The sequence below is a fragment of the Limanda limanda genome, chromosome 6, assembly GCF_963576545.1.
Source record: "Limanda limanda chromosome 6, fLimLim1.1, whole genome shotgun sequence".
Taxonomy (NCBI): domain Eukaryota; kingdom Metazoa; phylum Chordata; class Actinopteri; order Pleuronectiformes; family Pleuronectidae; genus Limanda; species Limanda limanda.
Genome location: NC_083641.1, coordinates 27,796,090 through 27,813,323, shown reverse-complemented (window position 1 = coordinate 27,813,323; position 17,234 = coordinate 27,796,090). Strand labels below are relative to the sequence as shown.

General features: G+C 43.0%; 2 protein-coding genes across 3 annotated transcripts; one reads left to right on the top strand and one right to left on the bottom strand.

The window, feature by feature from the left end:
- Positions 1 to 91: 91 nt before the first annotated feature.
- Positions 92 to 5,931, top strand: sertad3 (SERTA domain containing 3). Of its 2 annotated transcripts, XM_061073326.1 has the most exons (3): positions 92 to 180; positions 2,966 to 3,369; positions 3,481 to 5,931. In XM_061073326.1, the coding sequence occupies exons 2-3, from the start codon at positions 2,973 to 2,975 to the stop codon at positions 4,041 to 4,043; spliced, it is 960 nt and encodes a 319-aa protein (XP_060929309.1). In that variant the 5' UTR covers positions 92 to 180; positions 2,966 to 2,972; the 3' UTR covers positions 4,044 to 5,931. The 2 variants fall into 2 exon arrangements, with proteins under 2 accessions (XP_060929309.1, XP_060929308.1); XM_061073325.1 differs by having other exon boundaries at positions 2,966 to 5,931.
- A 193-nt stretch (positions 5,932 to 6,124) lies between these two features.
- Positions 6,125 to 16,532, bottom strand: kcnk6 (potassium channel, subfamily K, member 6). Its single transcript, XM_061073038.1, has 3 exons — positions 16,128 to 16,532; positions 11,819 to 12,211; positions 6,125 to 7,531 (listed from the first exon to the last, which is right to left on the bottom strand). The coding sequence occupies exons 1-3, from the start codon at positions 16,441 to 16,443 to the stop codon at positions 7,299 to 7,301; spliced, it is 942 nt and encodes a 313-aa protein (XP_060929021.1). The 5' UTR covers positions 16,444 to 16,532; the 3' UTR covers positions 6,125 to 7,298.
- Between the last annotated feature and the right edge of the window lie 702 nt (positions 16,533 to 17,234).

The following is a 17,234-nucleotide window of genomic DNA, read 5'->3' as shown; positions in this document are numbered from 1 at the left end:
TCCTCTAGCTTGATGTTATTTCCCTCAGTTTGTCCTCTATTCAAACAGAGGAGGAGTCTGGACTCTGCTGCTTCTTCTGCTTCTTGTTTTGAGTGTTGATGGGATTTAAACCGAAACAGAAAATAAAGAGTGACATGTTGAAGGAGTTCAGTTCACTGACCGTGTCCCTGCAGCTCTCAGGTAAATAAATGTCTCTGCGTGAAGTTTGATTTGAACTATTGCACATTTTTTATTAGAGTTCAAAATGATGCAGACTTTTGTTTTGCTCTCTGTGTGACCTACATTTTAAAATCTCTATGTGTTGATTATCGATCCTCTCAGAGGTTGAAACCTTTACTATCTCACAGAAACTTGTATTAAAACTTTGTTTTTGTGACTTTGACTAAAACATTCTGACTGTGTAAAGTTTGTGATGTGGTTTCACACTCTGTCTTATATTTAATGTTAGTAGTGACCTGTCAGATCAATGATCCCTGTCCTGTGGTGGTTGATCTAATCATGTAGGAGTCACTGTTATGTAAATCCCATAAAACCAGCTCGACCCTCCTGTTTGTCTGCTGCTGAATGAGACTGGAGCTGAATCTGCAGCTCTACGTGATATAATTAATATTCTGGAGTCGTTATATTTATTAATTAACTTGTCAAACGTGCGTCTGAAGCGGATTTGTAGTTCTGAGAGTTCCTGTATTGGAATGTACCGCAGTAGAACTCCATTACCCAGAATGCCCCGCGTCGGCTCCAGCCCCCAACTGCAGACGTTTTGGCGTAAAACTCAAATCAGGAGCGGGAGAAGAATCAGTCGGTTCCTGAAAGTCCGCGGCGACGATCCAGCACGTTTTAAACCAGAATCATGAGTTTCTAATGGAAACACTGGTTTTCTGATCGAGTTGAGAAGCTGAGACTCGATCGGTTTTTCACCGTCGAAGAAGAAGAGGAAGAAGAGGAAGAAGAAGAAGAGAGAGTAACGGTGGAGTCGTGATTTAACAGGTCGGTTGGTTTAAAGAGTTTTTAAAAACCCGGTTAAAGTTCAGTGGTTTTCATTCTGGTTTCGGATCGTTTGGTTTTAACTGAGACGTTTGAAGAGAGTTTGGTTGAAAAGGTTCTGAGATGTTTTAATGGCGTTTTACAGAAAGTGTGTTTCCCTCCTGCGACGTGAAAGTAACGTTACATCCCCCAACTGGGAACCAGTGGACCCGGCACTCTCAACTAACTTTACTATTCTCAACTAAACTTAAACTGAACTATTCTCTACTAAACTTAACTTAAACTTGTTTCAAACGTATAACCTAAACTAAACTATTCTCAACCAAACTTAAACTAAACTATTCACAACTTAACTTAACTTAAACGTGTTCCAAACGTATAACCGAAAATAAACTACAACTATTCTCAACTAAACTAAACCTATTCCTAACTAAACTATTCTAAACTAAACTTTAACTATTCTCAACTAAACTAAACCTATTCCTAACTAAACTATTCTAAACTAAACTTTAACTATTCTCAACTCAACTTATCCTATTCTAAACTAAACTTTTAACTATTCTCAACTCAACTAAACCTATTCCTAACTAAACTTTAACTATTCACAGCTAAACTAAACCTATTCCTAACTAAACTTTAACTATTCACAACTAAACTAAAGTTAAACTATTCCAAACTAAACTAAACCTATTCTTAACTAAACCATTCTTAAATAAACTAAAACTATCCAAAACAAGAACTAAACATAAACTACTTTAAACTGAACTTATTCCAAACCTATAACCGAAACTATTCCAAACTAAACTTAACAATTCAAACTTAAACTATTGGAAACTAAACTTAAACTAAGCTATCACCATGGGACAACATAGTTATTATTAATGATTGTGTTATCAGTAGTAGAGTTAATCATAATATCTATTAATTAATTATCTGATCTATTCAACATTAATAAACAGTGATGATAAAAAACAAACACATCTCCATAAGTCATTCATTCATAATTATCTTATACTTAACCAGCTTCCTATATATCTATAAATATGTTGTCTACCTTTGCTCTGTATTCTACAAAAATATGTGTAATAATGAAGTTCATTTTATAAACATTCATCACGTAGTTTAACTTCTGTCTCAAAGAATTATCTTTAGTTCAAGGTGTCCTTCCAACCATTTATTACAACCTCATTAATTCATCATTAGGCAAATAATAATCGTTTGTGTATTTAGGGATCAACATAAAAAATGATCTCAACATAACTTTCATCAATACCAATACAACAAAAGATCTATATATATATATATTTTAGTGTTATTTCAGTATAACACTAAAGAACAGTGAGGAGGGCCAACCCATAATTGGTTCACCTCAGATTTATAATAGGCTAATTAGCTTTAAAAACAAGTCTTTGTCATTCTCTTCTCATAAATAAGTTGAGTTTGAAACCACAACCTCACTAAAGAGCAATAATTATCGATATAAACTAAAATGAATTGTTTTATCTAGACCTCCACGTACAGTTTGTCATATCTGTTTATTACAACTATTTCATTCTTATTTTGAGAAACTGATCATTTACAAAATGATTACAGCAAATGATGTATAACCCTAATTCAGGATTCAAGATTCAAGATTTTTATTGTCAAATGCAGAGATAACATGAAGCAGTCACTGGCAATGAAATACTTGGGTCACAGGCTCTCTTTAAGCAATGCTCAGTAATTTCAACCAAAAAAATTAAATAAAAATAGAAATAGTATAAAATAGAATATCAAAAATTTAAATTTAAAATAGAAAATAAAATATAAATATCTTTACAAATGAAGAGAAAAATAGAGCAACAATAGTTTAATTTGTGCAGTAGTGCAAATATGCCAGGGTGCTGGTTTGGTGGAGTTATTGCAGTTCAGAGGAGTTTAAAAGTCTTATGGCCTGGGGGATCTTTCAGGTCATTTCAACAGCTCCTCTCTTGTTCTGCAGATTGAAGATGATCATGAAGGGGCAGAAGCGTAAGTTCCCCCCCGAGCACGTGGAGGAGTCGGACCGCAGCAGCCTGACCTGGGAGAGCCAGCGGCAGTTTGTGTTCTCCGTCTCCCTGAGCAAGTACCAGCGCGGCCAGGAGCTGCCGGAGCCGAGCCTGCGGAGGTCGGTGCTGATCGCCAACACGCTGCGACAGATCAGCCTGGAGGCCTGTGGCGCCGCCGCCGTGGAGGCGTCGCCCGGCAGCTCTTCATCTGAGCTCCAGGCCGAAGAGGAGGAGGAGAGCATGTTCACCGGAGTTCCTTCAGAAAGACACCAGCCTGCAGGAGCGGTGATTAACGGCCACTCAGCACTTTCCCCCGGCCCCGTGGTTGCCCCTGGTTACTCGTCAGGTTGTGTTACAAGTAGGTGTCCGGCTAGCTGCCACTCGTGTACATCACATGTTCCCGTGTCTGTAGGAGACGAAGACGAGGACTGGGGGTCGATGACCACTGATCCTGATTTCTCCCTTTCAGCAGCCATCTCCTCCATCCTCTCCGCCCTGGACTCCACCCTGGACGGCAGCCCTCAGGCAGCGCCGCGGACGCCCCTCCGCTCCCTGGAGAACCTGTCCAGGTCCCCGGAGGCAGGCGCAGCGTGGGTAAAACAGGGGGTCCGGGGTTACGGGGGGGGCAGCTGGGAGCCGCAGGAGGAGTGCAGGGTGCGGGATAGCAACGTGGAGGTGATGTGGTCCAGCTACCTCAGCGATCTCACCGTGGAAGATCTGTTCCAGGACATAGACACGTCCCTGCTGGAGAGAGACATGGGGGTGCTCGGGCTCCGAGGCAGCGGGGGGGGATTCCCGGCCGGGGAGGAGCTCCTCCGCTACCTGCCTCCCTTCTCTCCCTCCTCCCACCCCTTCTCACTCTCGCTCAACCAGAATCTGAAGTGTTTGCCTTCTTTCTCCTCATTCAGCCCGATGTCTTCCTCCTCGTCTTCCTCTCTCTCCTCGCCACCGTCTTCTCTCTTCTCCGGCCACAATCATGCAAGAGAAGGGATGGAGCTGGAGCACCTGATGGAGATCCTGGTGGAGTCCTGAGAGACTCCTCAGCTTCATCAGACCCTAAACAGGAAGTCACCTGAACACCATTTAACTAACTAAAGTGAACAAAAACTGAATTCTTCAAATGGACTGTCAAACATGTCCAATATTCTCTTTGCTGTTCATAAATGTATAACTGCTCAATGAGCGATGTATTAGAGGCTGTAGAAAGTAGTACGAATGTTATCGAGAGGTAGAAATGGTTCATGTTTAAGACAGAAAATACAAAAGAAGCTGTGATGCATCTGAAAGCTCCTAGTGTGAGTGGAAATTCAAAATCCTGAACAGGAAGGATTTGTGCTTCTGCTGAAATGGAGATGGAGTGAGGGGGAGAATCAAGTCAGTGAGTCACTGCATAATGAACTGTAGACATGAGTTATATTACTAATTCCAGTGTGACTCAGATAATTGGAAATAGTGAAGTTCAGTGTTATCTCACAGTTTGTGAAGTCCTGGTGTTAATCCAGGAGACGTTGGACAAATTCCTTTAGAACCAGAGTGAAACGTTAGTGTGAGATCGGAGAGCATTCGATTTGGGCTGGTGTGGGAGGAGCCTGGTTGAAACTCTAAAGTTATTGGTCAAATCTTCTGTGAAGAAATTCTTTAACCTCATATTTATCAGTTGGTTGTAGCAGAGGGAATCACGTCCGAGAGGAAGAGATCAGGTCGGGATGTTAAAACGGTCGAGTTTCCCAGGAACATGTGACCGTTAGACTCTGTTCAGACCTGGTTCAACATCGTGAGGGATCGGATCTCAGGACACATTCTGGTCCAGTCAGACCTGAACTTAGTGCTGTCATCTGATCGCTCAGGACGGATTCAGGTTCAGGTCCGAACAGGGACACGGTAGCATGAAACTGTGAGAGATTAAGTGGTTCGACCAGGAGAAGAAATCCAGAAGAACCAGTGTTTTGTGCAGTTAGCAAAGAAGATGAAATGAAACTGAAAGTTTTAATCGTGTTTAATTCTTGACACTTTCTCTTGAGTATCACCAGTTATATTTTAGTAACCAGAAGTTGCAGGTGCATTATAATTACATTTCATTCTGTATTTGCAGTAAAGAAAAAGGTTGTCCTTCCATATTGCTCTTTGGAAAAAAGCCTTTAAGAACTTGTTTGAAGCAGCTGACAGTCAAATCATGTCTCATGTGAGAAGTGAAACCAGAAGAAGTTTCATCCCACACGTTTCCTCTCAGAGAGGATCTGAGTGCAGCTGAGGAACCAGAGGAACCAGAGGAACCCGTCCAGTCGTCCTGTTCCACACGAGTGTTCAACATCCTTTAGAAGATGCTTTTATTCAAAGAGCCTTTACATTACAGCCCCCCCCCACCCTGTAGGTGTCACCCTATTTAAAGTCACAACCACTACTCAACCACTTCTGTTATACAGATGTAGAAGTTTAGTTTAGTTTACATCTGAGATATTGCACTTTTGTTAATGATATGCATTTAAAATCTGGTGCCATGTGGTTTATGTTTTACTCTGTATTTATTTAAATGTTACATTACAGGTAAGATTTGGCCCGACTGTCCCTCGTCCGACCCGTCCGGTACAGTGTGGTCCTGTTCACTGTTCTGTGGAAGAGAGTGTGAACTGTAGCTAGATGATGATCTGTCGTTATAACACTGCTGTAACCACGTGACGGGGGGGGAGGGGCTGAGGAAGCACATGATGTTTGTTAGATTCTGAACAGAAGGGACGTCGTCTCAAAACTACTCAGAATCTGCATGTTGTTGTTAACAAGACGAGTAATTTAATGTTCCATGTTTGACCATTCAATACTGGTTTATTAATATTCTGTTATGGCAGTTATTTTTATTAACTTTTATTTTCTCTACATATATTTTAATGGTTATGTTTTAAAATTGAGGGCAGAATGCTCAGATACTATGTATTTAGACTTTTTTAAAAGAAGGTAAATGTTGTACTTGTACTGATGTTTTTAATAAAACGTGAAAATTAAATTGTGCTTTATTTGGATTTTTAGCAGAAAAGTGTCTTAAAGAACTGAGACTAGTATTTAACATTAAAAAAGTAGTTTGGAAATCGCAGGACAAACATGACAACGTGATACAAGGAGACTTTTTAAATTTAATTTATTTTTCCAATATGAATACATGACATTAATAAACTACAACATACACATGAACAACTTCATGTTACAGTATCAGGATGTAATTAACCTGCTCGACTACAACAACTCGTGTGAACATTAAAGTGCATTTCAAGTGTTCGTTTCTCCTCTGATGGATCAGATCCATGCACTATGAATCACACTTTACAGAAACATTTGGTTTTTCATCCACACTTCTTTTCCATCCTCTTCTCCTCTGCAGTCCCTCTTTTGCGACCCTTTAACCCTATTTATTAGCTACTGTTCTGGAGGCGTGGCACTGCACACATGCAGACACCAGGGGGCGGCACCATAAAGGAGGACAGAACATGTCTTGCAGCAAACACACGGTTCCTCTGTAGTTTCTTCCCTGTTTGAGACTGTTGCAATGTTTTCAAATGAAATCTGATTGAATAAGAAACAGGTCCCACATCTAAAAAGCTCAGATCCCAATGAGAACAGTATTTTAGACCTGAAATAGCAACAGACTAATTAGTTCATTAGGCCGAACCAGCCCGAGAATCAGAAACACGAGTTGACAGTGCAGTGAAGAGTCTGGAGGCGTCTGGACCATGATGTGCACGTGTCACATATAAAGAGGAGGAGCTAGCGATACACGCCCCTCAAAGAAAAACAACTACAGATTAGATACAATTTTCATAAAATGCAAAGTTTAAGTTTCAGCTGTTTTATGAATGAGATATTTGTTGGTCCTGAACGAGCGACACAATCCTACGGCACAAAAATACACGTGACAAGAAAACAAAAGAAACACGCAGGATAAAAATCAACCAAACCACCAGGTAGATACAGTTCTGGTTCATATGCGACTTGGAGGAGATTCTGTGTGACACCAGTGTTTAACAGGAACAGTTGTGCCGTCGTCAGTTTGGCAAAGTCCTTTTACATGTTCAGGAAGTGATGTCACGACCAATCAGGCTGTCCGTCCGTCCTCTCACTGAGGCTGAATCTCAAAACTCTCATCTCAACTCCTCGTTATCGCTCCGCTCTCTTCGTAGGGAAACAAAATGAGAAGAATTCAGATTCAGCCGACCGGTGAGGGGGGGGTTAATTGCTGCTTTAAGACCGAGGGACCGGCAGAGGTAGAGCGTCTGTTTCCTTTCTCCGACGCCACACGGCTCAGCCCTTGTTGATGGTGTTGTACGAGGGCTGGGACCCCGGCTCCAGGGGTTTACTGGCGGCCTTGTCCATCAGGTAGGGCGGAGCCTCCACGATGGGCTCCCGGTCCTCGTCCTGGTCGTGCTCCTCGCAGCGCGGCAGCTGCAGGAAGGTGGTCAGGCCGTGCAGGTCGGCCATTTTGTGGAAGGTGCGCAGCAGGAGGTACATCATCATCAGACCCACAAACAGGTAGACTGCAGGGGGCAGCAGAGAGACACAGGAGGTTATTTACTCAACAGAATCATTTCCTGTTTGCTAAAAGATGAGTTTACCTGAAGCTGCCTCACTCTGTCTGATACAATGGAAACATCAGAAAGTTTGGATAAGAACTTTAGACTTTAAATAAAGATGGTCGACATGACAGCTTCCAAAAAATGAAGCCAAAGCATCTCGATTGCCCCCTGGTGGCTGACTGCAGTAAATCCCCGTTAATGGGTAAAAACTGTCCCATTTGATACTTTGTAAGAAATGTCTGGAGCTGGTAATATTAAAGAATCATTATAATAAAAGGGTCGCCATTGAGAGTTCTGTGTAGGAATGTGAATAAAAGAACATGTACACTTGACTCCAAGCACCTGTGTTCCCCACACACACCACAACAGTAATACTGGTTGGAGCTTTGCCCCCCCGTTTCTTCTTCTGTAGAAGTGCTTTGTTTTGAATCACAGCAGGCTTGAGGACAGAAATGAGGACAACAGCGCCCTCTAGTTGTAGTAGCAGGAGGGGGAAAACCAACTCTGTTCAACATTTGTTTTTCCTGCTCAGATTCCTGTGTTTGCCTTAAAGCCATGAGGTTCTCTTCTGTCACATGTTTGCACTGAACTGCCCCAAATAACCGCAGGTCCTGGACAATAGTGTCTCACTGCTCAAGTAGGCCAACTGGGGGTGGGGGTGGGTGGGAACCAGGGTCGGATTACAGAGGCCTGGACCCCGAACTGGACCGTTACTGTGGGAAGTTTACAGGAAGAGTGGTGCAGAGGAAATCCTGAGGGACACAGGACAACACGAGAGGCTGTTTTTCTATCTGCAGGTTTCACGAGGACAGATTCAGGCCTTAAAAACTATTCAATGCAACGAACCTGGACTTTGATTAATGAGCAACAGATAAAGAAAGTGAGGAGGAGGTTTATGTTTTCAGCCGGGTGGCAGATCCAGGAGTTCAAACCACTTTCTTTAAAATTATCGAGACTGAGAATGAGCTGTGAGGTTTGATCTCAACTGATATTCTAGATAAATACAGTACTTGAATCAAAGAGGTTTAAATATTATACTGTTTATTAGGGCTGGGCAAGTTAACTCGTTTCAATGGAGTTAACTCGAGTTAACTTAAGTGATGAGTTAACTCGATTAATTATTTTATCTCGCATTCACTCAGGTTTGATTATTTATTGTTTTATTGTGAAAGTCAGGCTTTTATTTTGTGAAAGTCTGTTGCTGACTGCTGCAGAACAGGAAAAAAGAAAATAATTGGCGGATAAACAATCGAGTTAACTCATCACTTGAGTTAACTCGATTAAAACGAGTTAACTTGCCCAGCCCTACTGTTTATATTTCTCCACGTTGTGACCTCTTCATGGTGAAAAACAGCCTGTGATGAGTTCAAGGACTTTGACAGTTCAAACTCCAAACTTCACAAAATATTTGCTATTCAACGAATCCCTAGAAATGGTAAATAAACCTTGAAAAGCAGTTTTGTGAGTCTTGCTCACTTGAACTTTGAGTTGTCAATACTTTACTGAGGGTTTCAACATGTTTGAAGCCTGTATATTTTATAACTTAAGGTTCAGAATATCTATTATATGAAGCCTTCACTTCCTCCTCGTACAAAAGCTCTTGACCTCCTGTAAGCTTCAGTTTGACAACAGAATAAGAAGAGATCAGGAGTACAAGCCCAGCAGCTGCAGATGTGTTGTTATTTACAACGTGATTTCTTCAGCTGGAAAAACAACATCGACTTCACGAGGTATCCCGTCATCAGGCTGCGAGAACAACAGGCCCGGAGCCCTAATCCTCCTCAGAACCTGCAGGGGCAGTTTGGGTTAATCTGACTCGACCTACATCATGATTATGTAACACAGCCGGTGTGACGAGGCAACAACCCGGCTGCTCCGTGTGAACCGCCGGGCCTCCTGCCGACCTGGAGTCAGGGGATTAGACCAGAGAGGACGGAGAGGGAAACCCAGCGACAGTGAAACTGGAAGAACACAAACATCTCAGGATGAAGAGGAGGAGCCATAGACGTCAACTTGGAAAGACGAGGAGATTCCAGAGTGATGAGGGGACGTTGCTGTGGACGAGCTGTAAACAACAACACTGATCTTTCCACAGCAGAATTTATACGTCAGGTTCTGCCTCCTGCTGCTCTACAGGCTCCGCCCCTCGCCTGAATGTTCCCCACATGTTCCTGTTGTCGTGAACGAGTCGGACCCGACAACCTGCTGCTGCTGCTTCATATGGGAAAAGAAATGTCCAGACCCATATCTCCAGACACTTTCAGTCCTGAATACAACAGACCAGCCTCCTCACTATGAGCCTTGTTTGTAGTCTGGAACAAAAACAACCAGCTCGTCTACTTTTAGACAAAAGCATCATCACAGGCCCGATTCCATAAGAGAGAAAACACTCTTACACACAGAGAGGCTGAAAAACAAGAGCAGGAGTATGAAAATAACCTCCATCATGTGAACCCCCCCTCCCCGGGTCCAGAGCAGATATTAATGAAGAACCACATTTGTGTTGAACATCTGATCATAAGGAGGAGAACGGTTTCTACCCAGATAAACAACATGCTCCTGTCCAACGACCCACTGCTGATACTGCAAGGAGGGTTCAGGTCACATGCTCTTCTGAATGGTATCACTGTGTGAATCTGCACTCAGGAGGTTATGTTTTCACCCCCGTGAAGCTGTTTGTTTGTTCGTTTTTCAACTAAGCTGTCTGAACAGTTGCGACATGGACCCAGAAAGATTGGCAGCTTTTTCAAATTCTACTGAATCTCTTTCTGTCTTTGTTTGCGTGTTCTGTGCATTTGAACATGTTACACGTCTCCTGCAGATCAGTGGAACAAAGTGAAACCATCGGCAGAGCTGCTCATCCACGTGTTTGCATGTGTTCTCGTCCATGTGCACAAGGCAAACAGAACGGGAACCTGCTCAAAGTCCTTCTACAGGTCGGAGAGACCCTCGGAGGTCGTCTTTCATCAACATGATGAGGAGGAGACGAGAAAAGACTCAAACTTTAAAGTCTTGAGCTTTTCCCCCCAAATCTGCTGACGCTGCAGGTTACACAACAAACCACAACAGTTGGTTTATGCAGCCGTTTCCTTCAGGAACAAATCTTTTAGTTGAGGCCCGGCAATTGAATATTTCAACACGTCTATGATACATTTTAAGTGAGAGAGAGACACTCGGTCTTCATGATGTTAGTTTTAAAATAGAGTTTTTTAAATGAGGCATTTTAAATACTTAAATGACCTCACGCCCACACAAGCTTCTCAGTAGCTTATTAGTAAAAATCTCTGTCCTTACTAACACATCTGAAAAATGCTCCGTGTTCATTCTTGTAGTTGGTTTAGGTTTTATTTAAGTATATTTATAAGTATGACTGTGTAATCAAGATGTTTTGTTCTTCTGATATGAGCAAAATATATATATATATATATATATATATTGCTTTTGTTTTCTCTTTGTTTTACCTTTTAAGCAATGGACATCTGCAGGCCATGCCATCTCAGAATATTGTCTTGATGTAATGCTATGTCAGATGTACTGTGTTTGTGGACCATGTTAATCAATAACTTAATTCTGATATACCTGGATCATGATGGCTTGGACCCGAGACACTCATGGACAGTTAACCCCATTAACCTAAGACTTGTACCCGAGGCACCTAATTTCATGTTAAAAAAGATGTACTGTATGACTGTATTGGATAAAAGGAAATAAAAAGAAGTTAAAAAAAAAAAAAAAAAAAAGATGTTTTGTTCTTTCACGACTACAAAGAAGCCGGGGACGTTTCAAACTAAAACTGGAACAGCAGCGAATCTAAACTTCTCCGTTTTAGTTGTTTGAAATCTGTGGAGTGAGTCACTCTGTTCTGATCCATCCACATTAACAAACACTGCGGCTGCATTAAAAGCTTATTCGTTGCCTCGGACTCTCAGCTCAGTAAACAGAGACTGATATCAACGTCACTGAGTTCAGCGTCATAATGAGACGACACCTTCTTGTCAAACACACACAGCCAAGGACCAAACATCAGAGACGCTGAGTGAGAGTGGCTGAGAGACAGGAGAGGCACTCTGACCTCAGCAGAGGGAAACAGGACAAGAAGACACGTATTATCTTTAAAAGTGGCTATAAAGACACATGGTCTCATCTCTGTCCTCGTCTCTTCTGTCTGATCTTCAGTCTGATTCTCTCAGACATAATCATCCAATTTGGCTCCTAATCCACGAGGGACATATCCAGGGATGTACTCACCCATGACAGAGACCTGGTACAGCTGCCTGTACTTCTGTCCAGGCTCCGTCCCCGGAACGAAATCCCCGAGTCCGATGGTGCACAGCGAGATGAAGCTGAAGTACACGCCGTCCAAGAAGGACCAGGACACCTCCAGCGTGCTGAACACCGCGGCCGGAGCCAAGAAGAAGCACAGCACCACGAGCACCAGCAGCAACAGGAAGTGGACGGCGGTGGCCGGCCGAGGCTCCATCCCCGAACGCTGCAGGAGGCCGACGGGAGCGAGCACCAGAGGGAACATGAGCCGCTGGACGCAGGCGGTGAGGACCAGCATGGTGAAGGGGACGCCGATCAGGGCGTAGAGGATGGAGAAGGCCTTCCCAGTGTCGGACAGAGGAGTGGTGTGACCATAACCTGGAGGTGGAGAGGGAGAGACAGAGGAGGAGAGAACACTGTGAGACAATGGACAATAGGGGCCTATTATTTAATATATTACAGGATGATATTTAAATATAAATATCATCCTGTACAAGAAAACACTGGGAACCTTAAATGCACTCTAAACATATTTATACAGTTTTCCCACCATTAATAATATTTTTGACACATACAGAAATATACAGACTTAACTTAAGTGACCCTGAATGCAATTACTCTGTGACTTATTCCCAGTGAGTCGATATGTAGAACCTGCAAAATCAATTCTCCTCCAGTATTCTCCATCTTATCCGGTCAAAAGCTGCTTTAGTTTCAATGACCTGAAATCATTCCATTCTGTTCCGTACGAATCTTTAAATCGTTGGAACAAATTCAGGAAAGTCGAGCATGAACAGACTGGAAACCCCCCGGGCGTCACTGCCCAGTGCTGGGATGCTGGTCAGTACATTCCTCACTCGTGTTCTGCTTCATACAGAAATTATTATTTCCTCCGTGCGAGCGACTGGTTGAGAGAAATCGTTCTCAATGGGAAACACCAGGACTTTGATGATCAGCTTCGTCCACGTGCAGCAACACTTACAGCCACGGCTGGTAATCCTGGTAAAGCACTTTGAGAATATGAAATCGATACCCACCACCCCTCCCTCCTCAAACCAAATCTTTTCATTCTGTCTGTAAGAAATGTTTGGTTGTGTGTATTACAGACCAGCGAGGGCCACAGACACCGGCTTTGATCTCAAACAACTTCAGAAGCAACTCAACAACTCTTCCCTTAAATATCTAGGGGACAAGTCATAGATAAATAAATAAATCCTGGACTCAAACGCAAGAAATCTGCTGGTTTTGCTGTGAATCAGAAGCTTAGTTACTTCCCGTCAGGTTTGATTTTCTAGACAAAGCGGAGTTTTGTTGTTGAATAATCTAAAAACTAAATTCACAGCTTTAAAACTCTCGTCTCTTCTATTTCCTGTGCAGATGTTCCAGTTCGTGTTTCCAACGTGCTGCACCTGCACCACTGTGTGTTTTACCTCAACGTCCTGTTTCAGCAGGAAATACAACAAATTAAGGGCGTCGGTTCACTGTGACACAGATATCAAAACTTCAGCTGAACAAACAGAGCAGCCGGGAAACTTTGAAAAGAGAATGTGAATCAGTAGCAAAGTTCCACTAAACTGCTTCTGCAATGGATGTGAATACAGATGTTCAACACCAACATCACCAAATCCTCAGATTCAGCAGAAAACAGTCGAACATCTGCGACGACGTGAATTCCACAAGTAAAACAGCGAAATGTCCCATATGTAAGAATTCAGCAGAAACAGACCAAACAAACTGCACATCTGTTAAAATACATTTAACAAGTCGTCATCTGATCCCTACTTTGTTTCAGCAGGTATCAGAATCAGTGTCTGAATGTGAAGCAGGTTAAAAACAGCAAACACACACTTAAACCAACTTTCTCCGGATGTTACAAAACACAACAAGTTATGTTTAGATTCATGTTTGTATAAATAAAGTTCTATTATTATATACGATTTGTCCTGATGGTAAATCAGCTGTGAACTTCTTTCACAACACAAACAGAAACACACATTTCTTTGTGGAACAAAAGAAAACTCTTCGTCTTATGACCATGTCTCTGACTCTCGGGTCTTTAATCCTGTAGCTGCAGACATAAGGTTTTATTTTCATGATCTAACAGATGAAGGGATTAACACTGAGCTGTGTGTGTGTTTTTGTGTGTGTGTTTTTGTGTGTTTGTGAACCATAACAGGATTTAATTAGTCAAACGTGCAGTCGCTCTGCGCTGCCTCAAGACAGAAATGTGCCGACAGCTCATTCTGAGACCAACACGCCCACGGTGCCCCGATGGGTGCAAGTACATGTTTTCCACTGAAACCATGTGGGTGTCGAAGGGAAAAATACAACTGTGTCGCTCAGAAACCAGCACTGACGTGTCATTTAGTGTCAGGTGTAAAACTAGAGGATCGTCTCTTCCTGTTCAAGCCGTCGAGACACACAGATCAGATCTAATATCAATTCTGTTAAAGTCTGATCTGTGAATAAAAAACTAGAATGACAAGAGTTCACATCTCCGCCGAGGCCCGAACTGTCTCCTTATGAAACTACATTTAAATTCACAAGATCCATTCTTTTATTTGGATCCGCACCAAATTACACACACTCATAAAGATCAGTCCCCTGAATGTGCCTGGTTCTTTTTTTAAATCAAGATCCATGAGTTATTCTTTGAGAAATCAAACGTCCCATCTGTACCATCCAGATACACACACTAACTTTAAAGGATTCTTCACGGACCTACACCACTTCCTTCATGGAGTTTCATGCTGATCCATCAATAGCTTCTGTGTGATTCCAGCAGACAATAAAGGAGGCAATGAAGAGGCTAAATGAGCAATTGAGGATTCATCCAGGAAGACACATGGTTTCCCTGCTCCTGTGACACTTTACAGATTAGTTGAGGTCGAGATATCCTGACTTTACAGGATCCTACATTTCCCATCACACCACTTGACACTCGACTCTACCTTCCTTCTTTCAATCTTCACAGTTTTATGGATTTTATTTCCTCACAATACATTTAAAAACCTCTTTTCCTCTGTGTGACCTGTGGTCGTGTGTTTGCAGATTGTAACAGCTGCTGTTCTCTTCTTCAGTCTTTACTTTCTTCATGATTCCTAGCTGCAGGTGAAATCCTCCTGCAGCCTCGAAACTCTAAAGGTTTGTTTGCAGCTCTCAACTGAAATGTAGTAGTTCGTTTGACCCGAGGTGTTTGTTGGTGAGAGGTTAGTGGTGTTGTGGTTGTGAATATTTAGTACAGTGTTTCCTTCCAGCTAGCTTCCTGTTTGGCCCTACGTCATGCTGAAGAACCACAAGCACCAGAAGCTGATGTGCTAACACTGAAGAACAAACAATATAGAGCATAAACTACATATAATTCGATTTAAACAACAACACTGATGCATTAAGTTAAACACACAACGAGTTCAACCGTGCAACTCACAAGTGTAAACAACGTTCCATCGATGCAGCATTTAACTGCCACTATAATCTTAATAGAAGTGGGAACAAAATACTTTTTTAAACTGTGCATTGTGTTTCCTTCATCAGGAGCCCACAGTGAACATGTGAAGCTCACAAACCAAACGACAAACAAACTTCTCATCCGTTTGTGTTGTGGTTTCAAATTTTGGGTCCAAACTGCTGGAATGTTCACATCTGAGGTGAAAGCTGAATCAGCTGAAGATAGATAATTCTTCTGAGATTTGATTCTTTGCCTCCACTCAACCAGGAAGAGGGTAATAGTGTGTGGATGGGCATGTAGCATCGGTGCAGATCATCTGTGACACATGACGAACTCTGCACTTCCTCTCACACCAGCTCAGGTCTCTTTCTAGCAGAGGAGGTTTCAGACCAAGCTGCATTCATGAGAACTGAATCAGACCCTGAAGTCTTCTGCACACATTCATAAAACCCTCCATGACAACAACTCGGTCTCACAACTCCACAATAAAAAGCCTCTGGCAGCTCGATCTGATGAAGAGAATCACTTTGCACGTTCTGCCTGAACCTCCACATCTGGCTGAGGCCACAGAAAGTTGATGTTACGCACAAATGGATGGAACTACCCCCCCTCTGGCTGTTTGGGTTTGTGGAGCTGCACAGCTGCAACTTGTCAGAAACATCCCTGACACGTGGCAAAGCATCCCCAGAGAACCATGGGACAGGGGTTTGCAGTTTCACATCCAGAGACAGACAGAAAGACAAGTCCAGATATTCACAGGCTGACATTTGAAGTTTGGGTGTTTCTGCGTCGTGCGTAAAAGTCCCTTTGTGTGAAAACAGCCGGAGTGCTTTGGTGTGAACTCACCCACAGTCGTGACCAGGGTGTTGGCGAAGAACATGGAGGAGGCCAGGTCCCAGTTGGAGGTGACGGAGGAGTTCCTGAGCACGGAGACACCGTACTTGTTGGCCGTGAGCACTTTCACCAGGAAGAGTTCCAGCGACGCGGCGTTGACGCAGCTCTGGTTGAGAAAGTCCTGCTTCAGCGCGTCCATGTCCCGGCGCAGCCTGTCCTCCACCGGCCGCTCGATGCTGGAGAACACCAGGGCTCCGAACATCAGGTAGATGATGTAGAAGAGGATGAAGCCTGTCAGCAGCAGCCACGACTTGCCCACAGAATGCATGTCTGCTCTTCACTGCCGGATCCTCATCAGTGGAGCTGCGCACAGAGATTCACTCCCTGAGTCCGAGGCCGCTGCGCCTGCTGCTCCGAGTGAGAGGAACCAGTCTGAGGGGCTGGACCTGAGGGAACTTGAACCCCTCCTTTGTGACATCAACCTCCTCCCACCGAAGAGGAGGAGGAGGAGGAGGAGGAGGAGGAGGAGGAGGAGGAGGAGGAGGAGGAGGAGGAGGAGGAGGAGGAGGAGGAGGAGGAGGAGGAGGAGGAGGAGGAGGAGGGTGTGTTCAGCTCCGGGTCCTGGAACTGCATCCTGGTCACAATCCGGATCCTGGAGAAACCTCAGTGAGTCATGAAGTTAACACTGAGTCACTCGAGGACACGTTTCTTTACTTCAATAAAAAAGTTGGATGATCTTTGACAAAAACTTTTTAAAGAGATTTAAATTCAACAAAAAAAGTCGACATCCCTTTGAAATGAAAACAATCTTCCCTCTGTTCAGTAAAGAAGATTTTAAATAAATATAAGAGGTTTTTGTTTGGTCAGACGAAGCGAGGAGAGACTCGTCTATTTGCTCCTCTCATCACTTAAACTCAGTGGTGGAGGAAGTTTAGTACTTAAGTAAAAGTACAAGTACCCAGGAACATATATACTTAAGTAAAAGTAAAAGAACTACATCAACAATCCTACTTAAATAAAAGTAAAAAGTACTTACTTTTAAATTTACTTTAAGTATTAAAAGTAAAAGTACTCAATGGGTTGTCTCTCAATGTCTAGGCTGTGCCATTTTGATAAAGA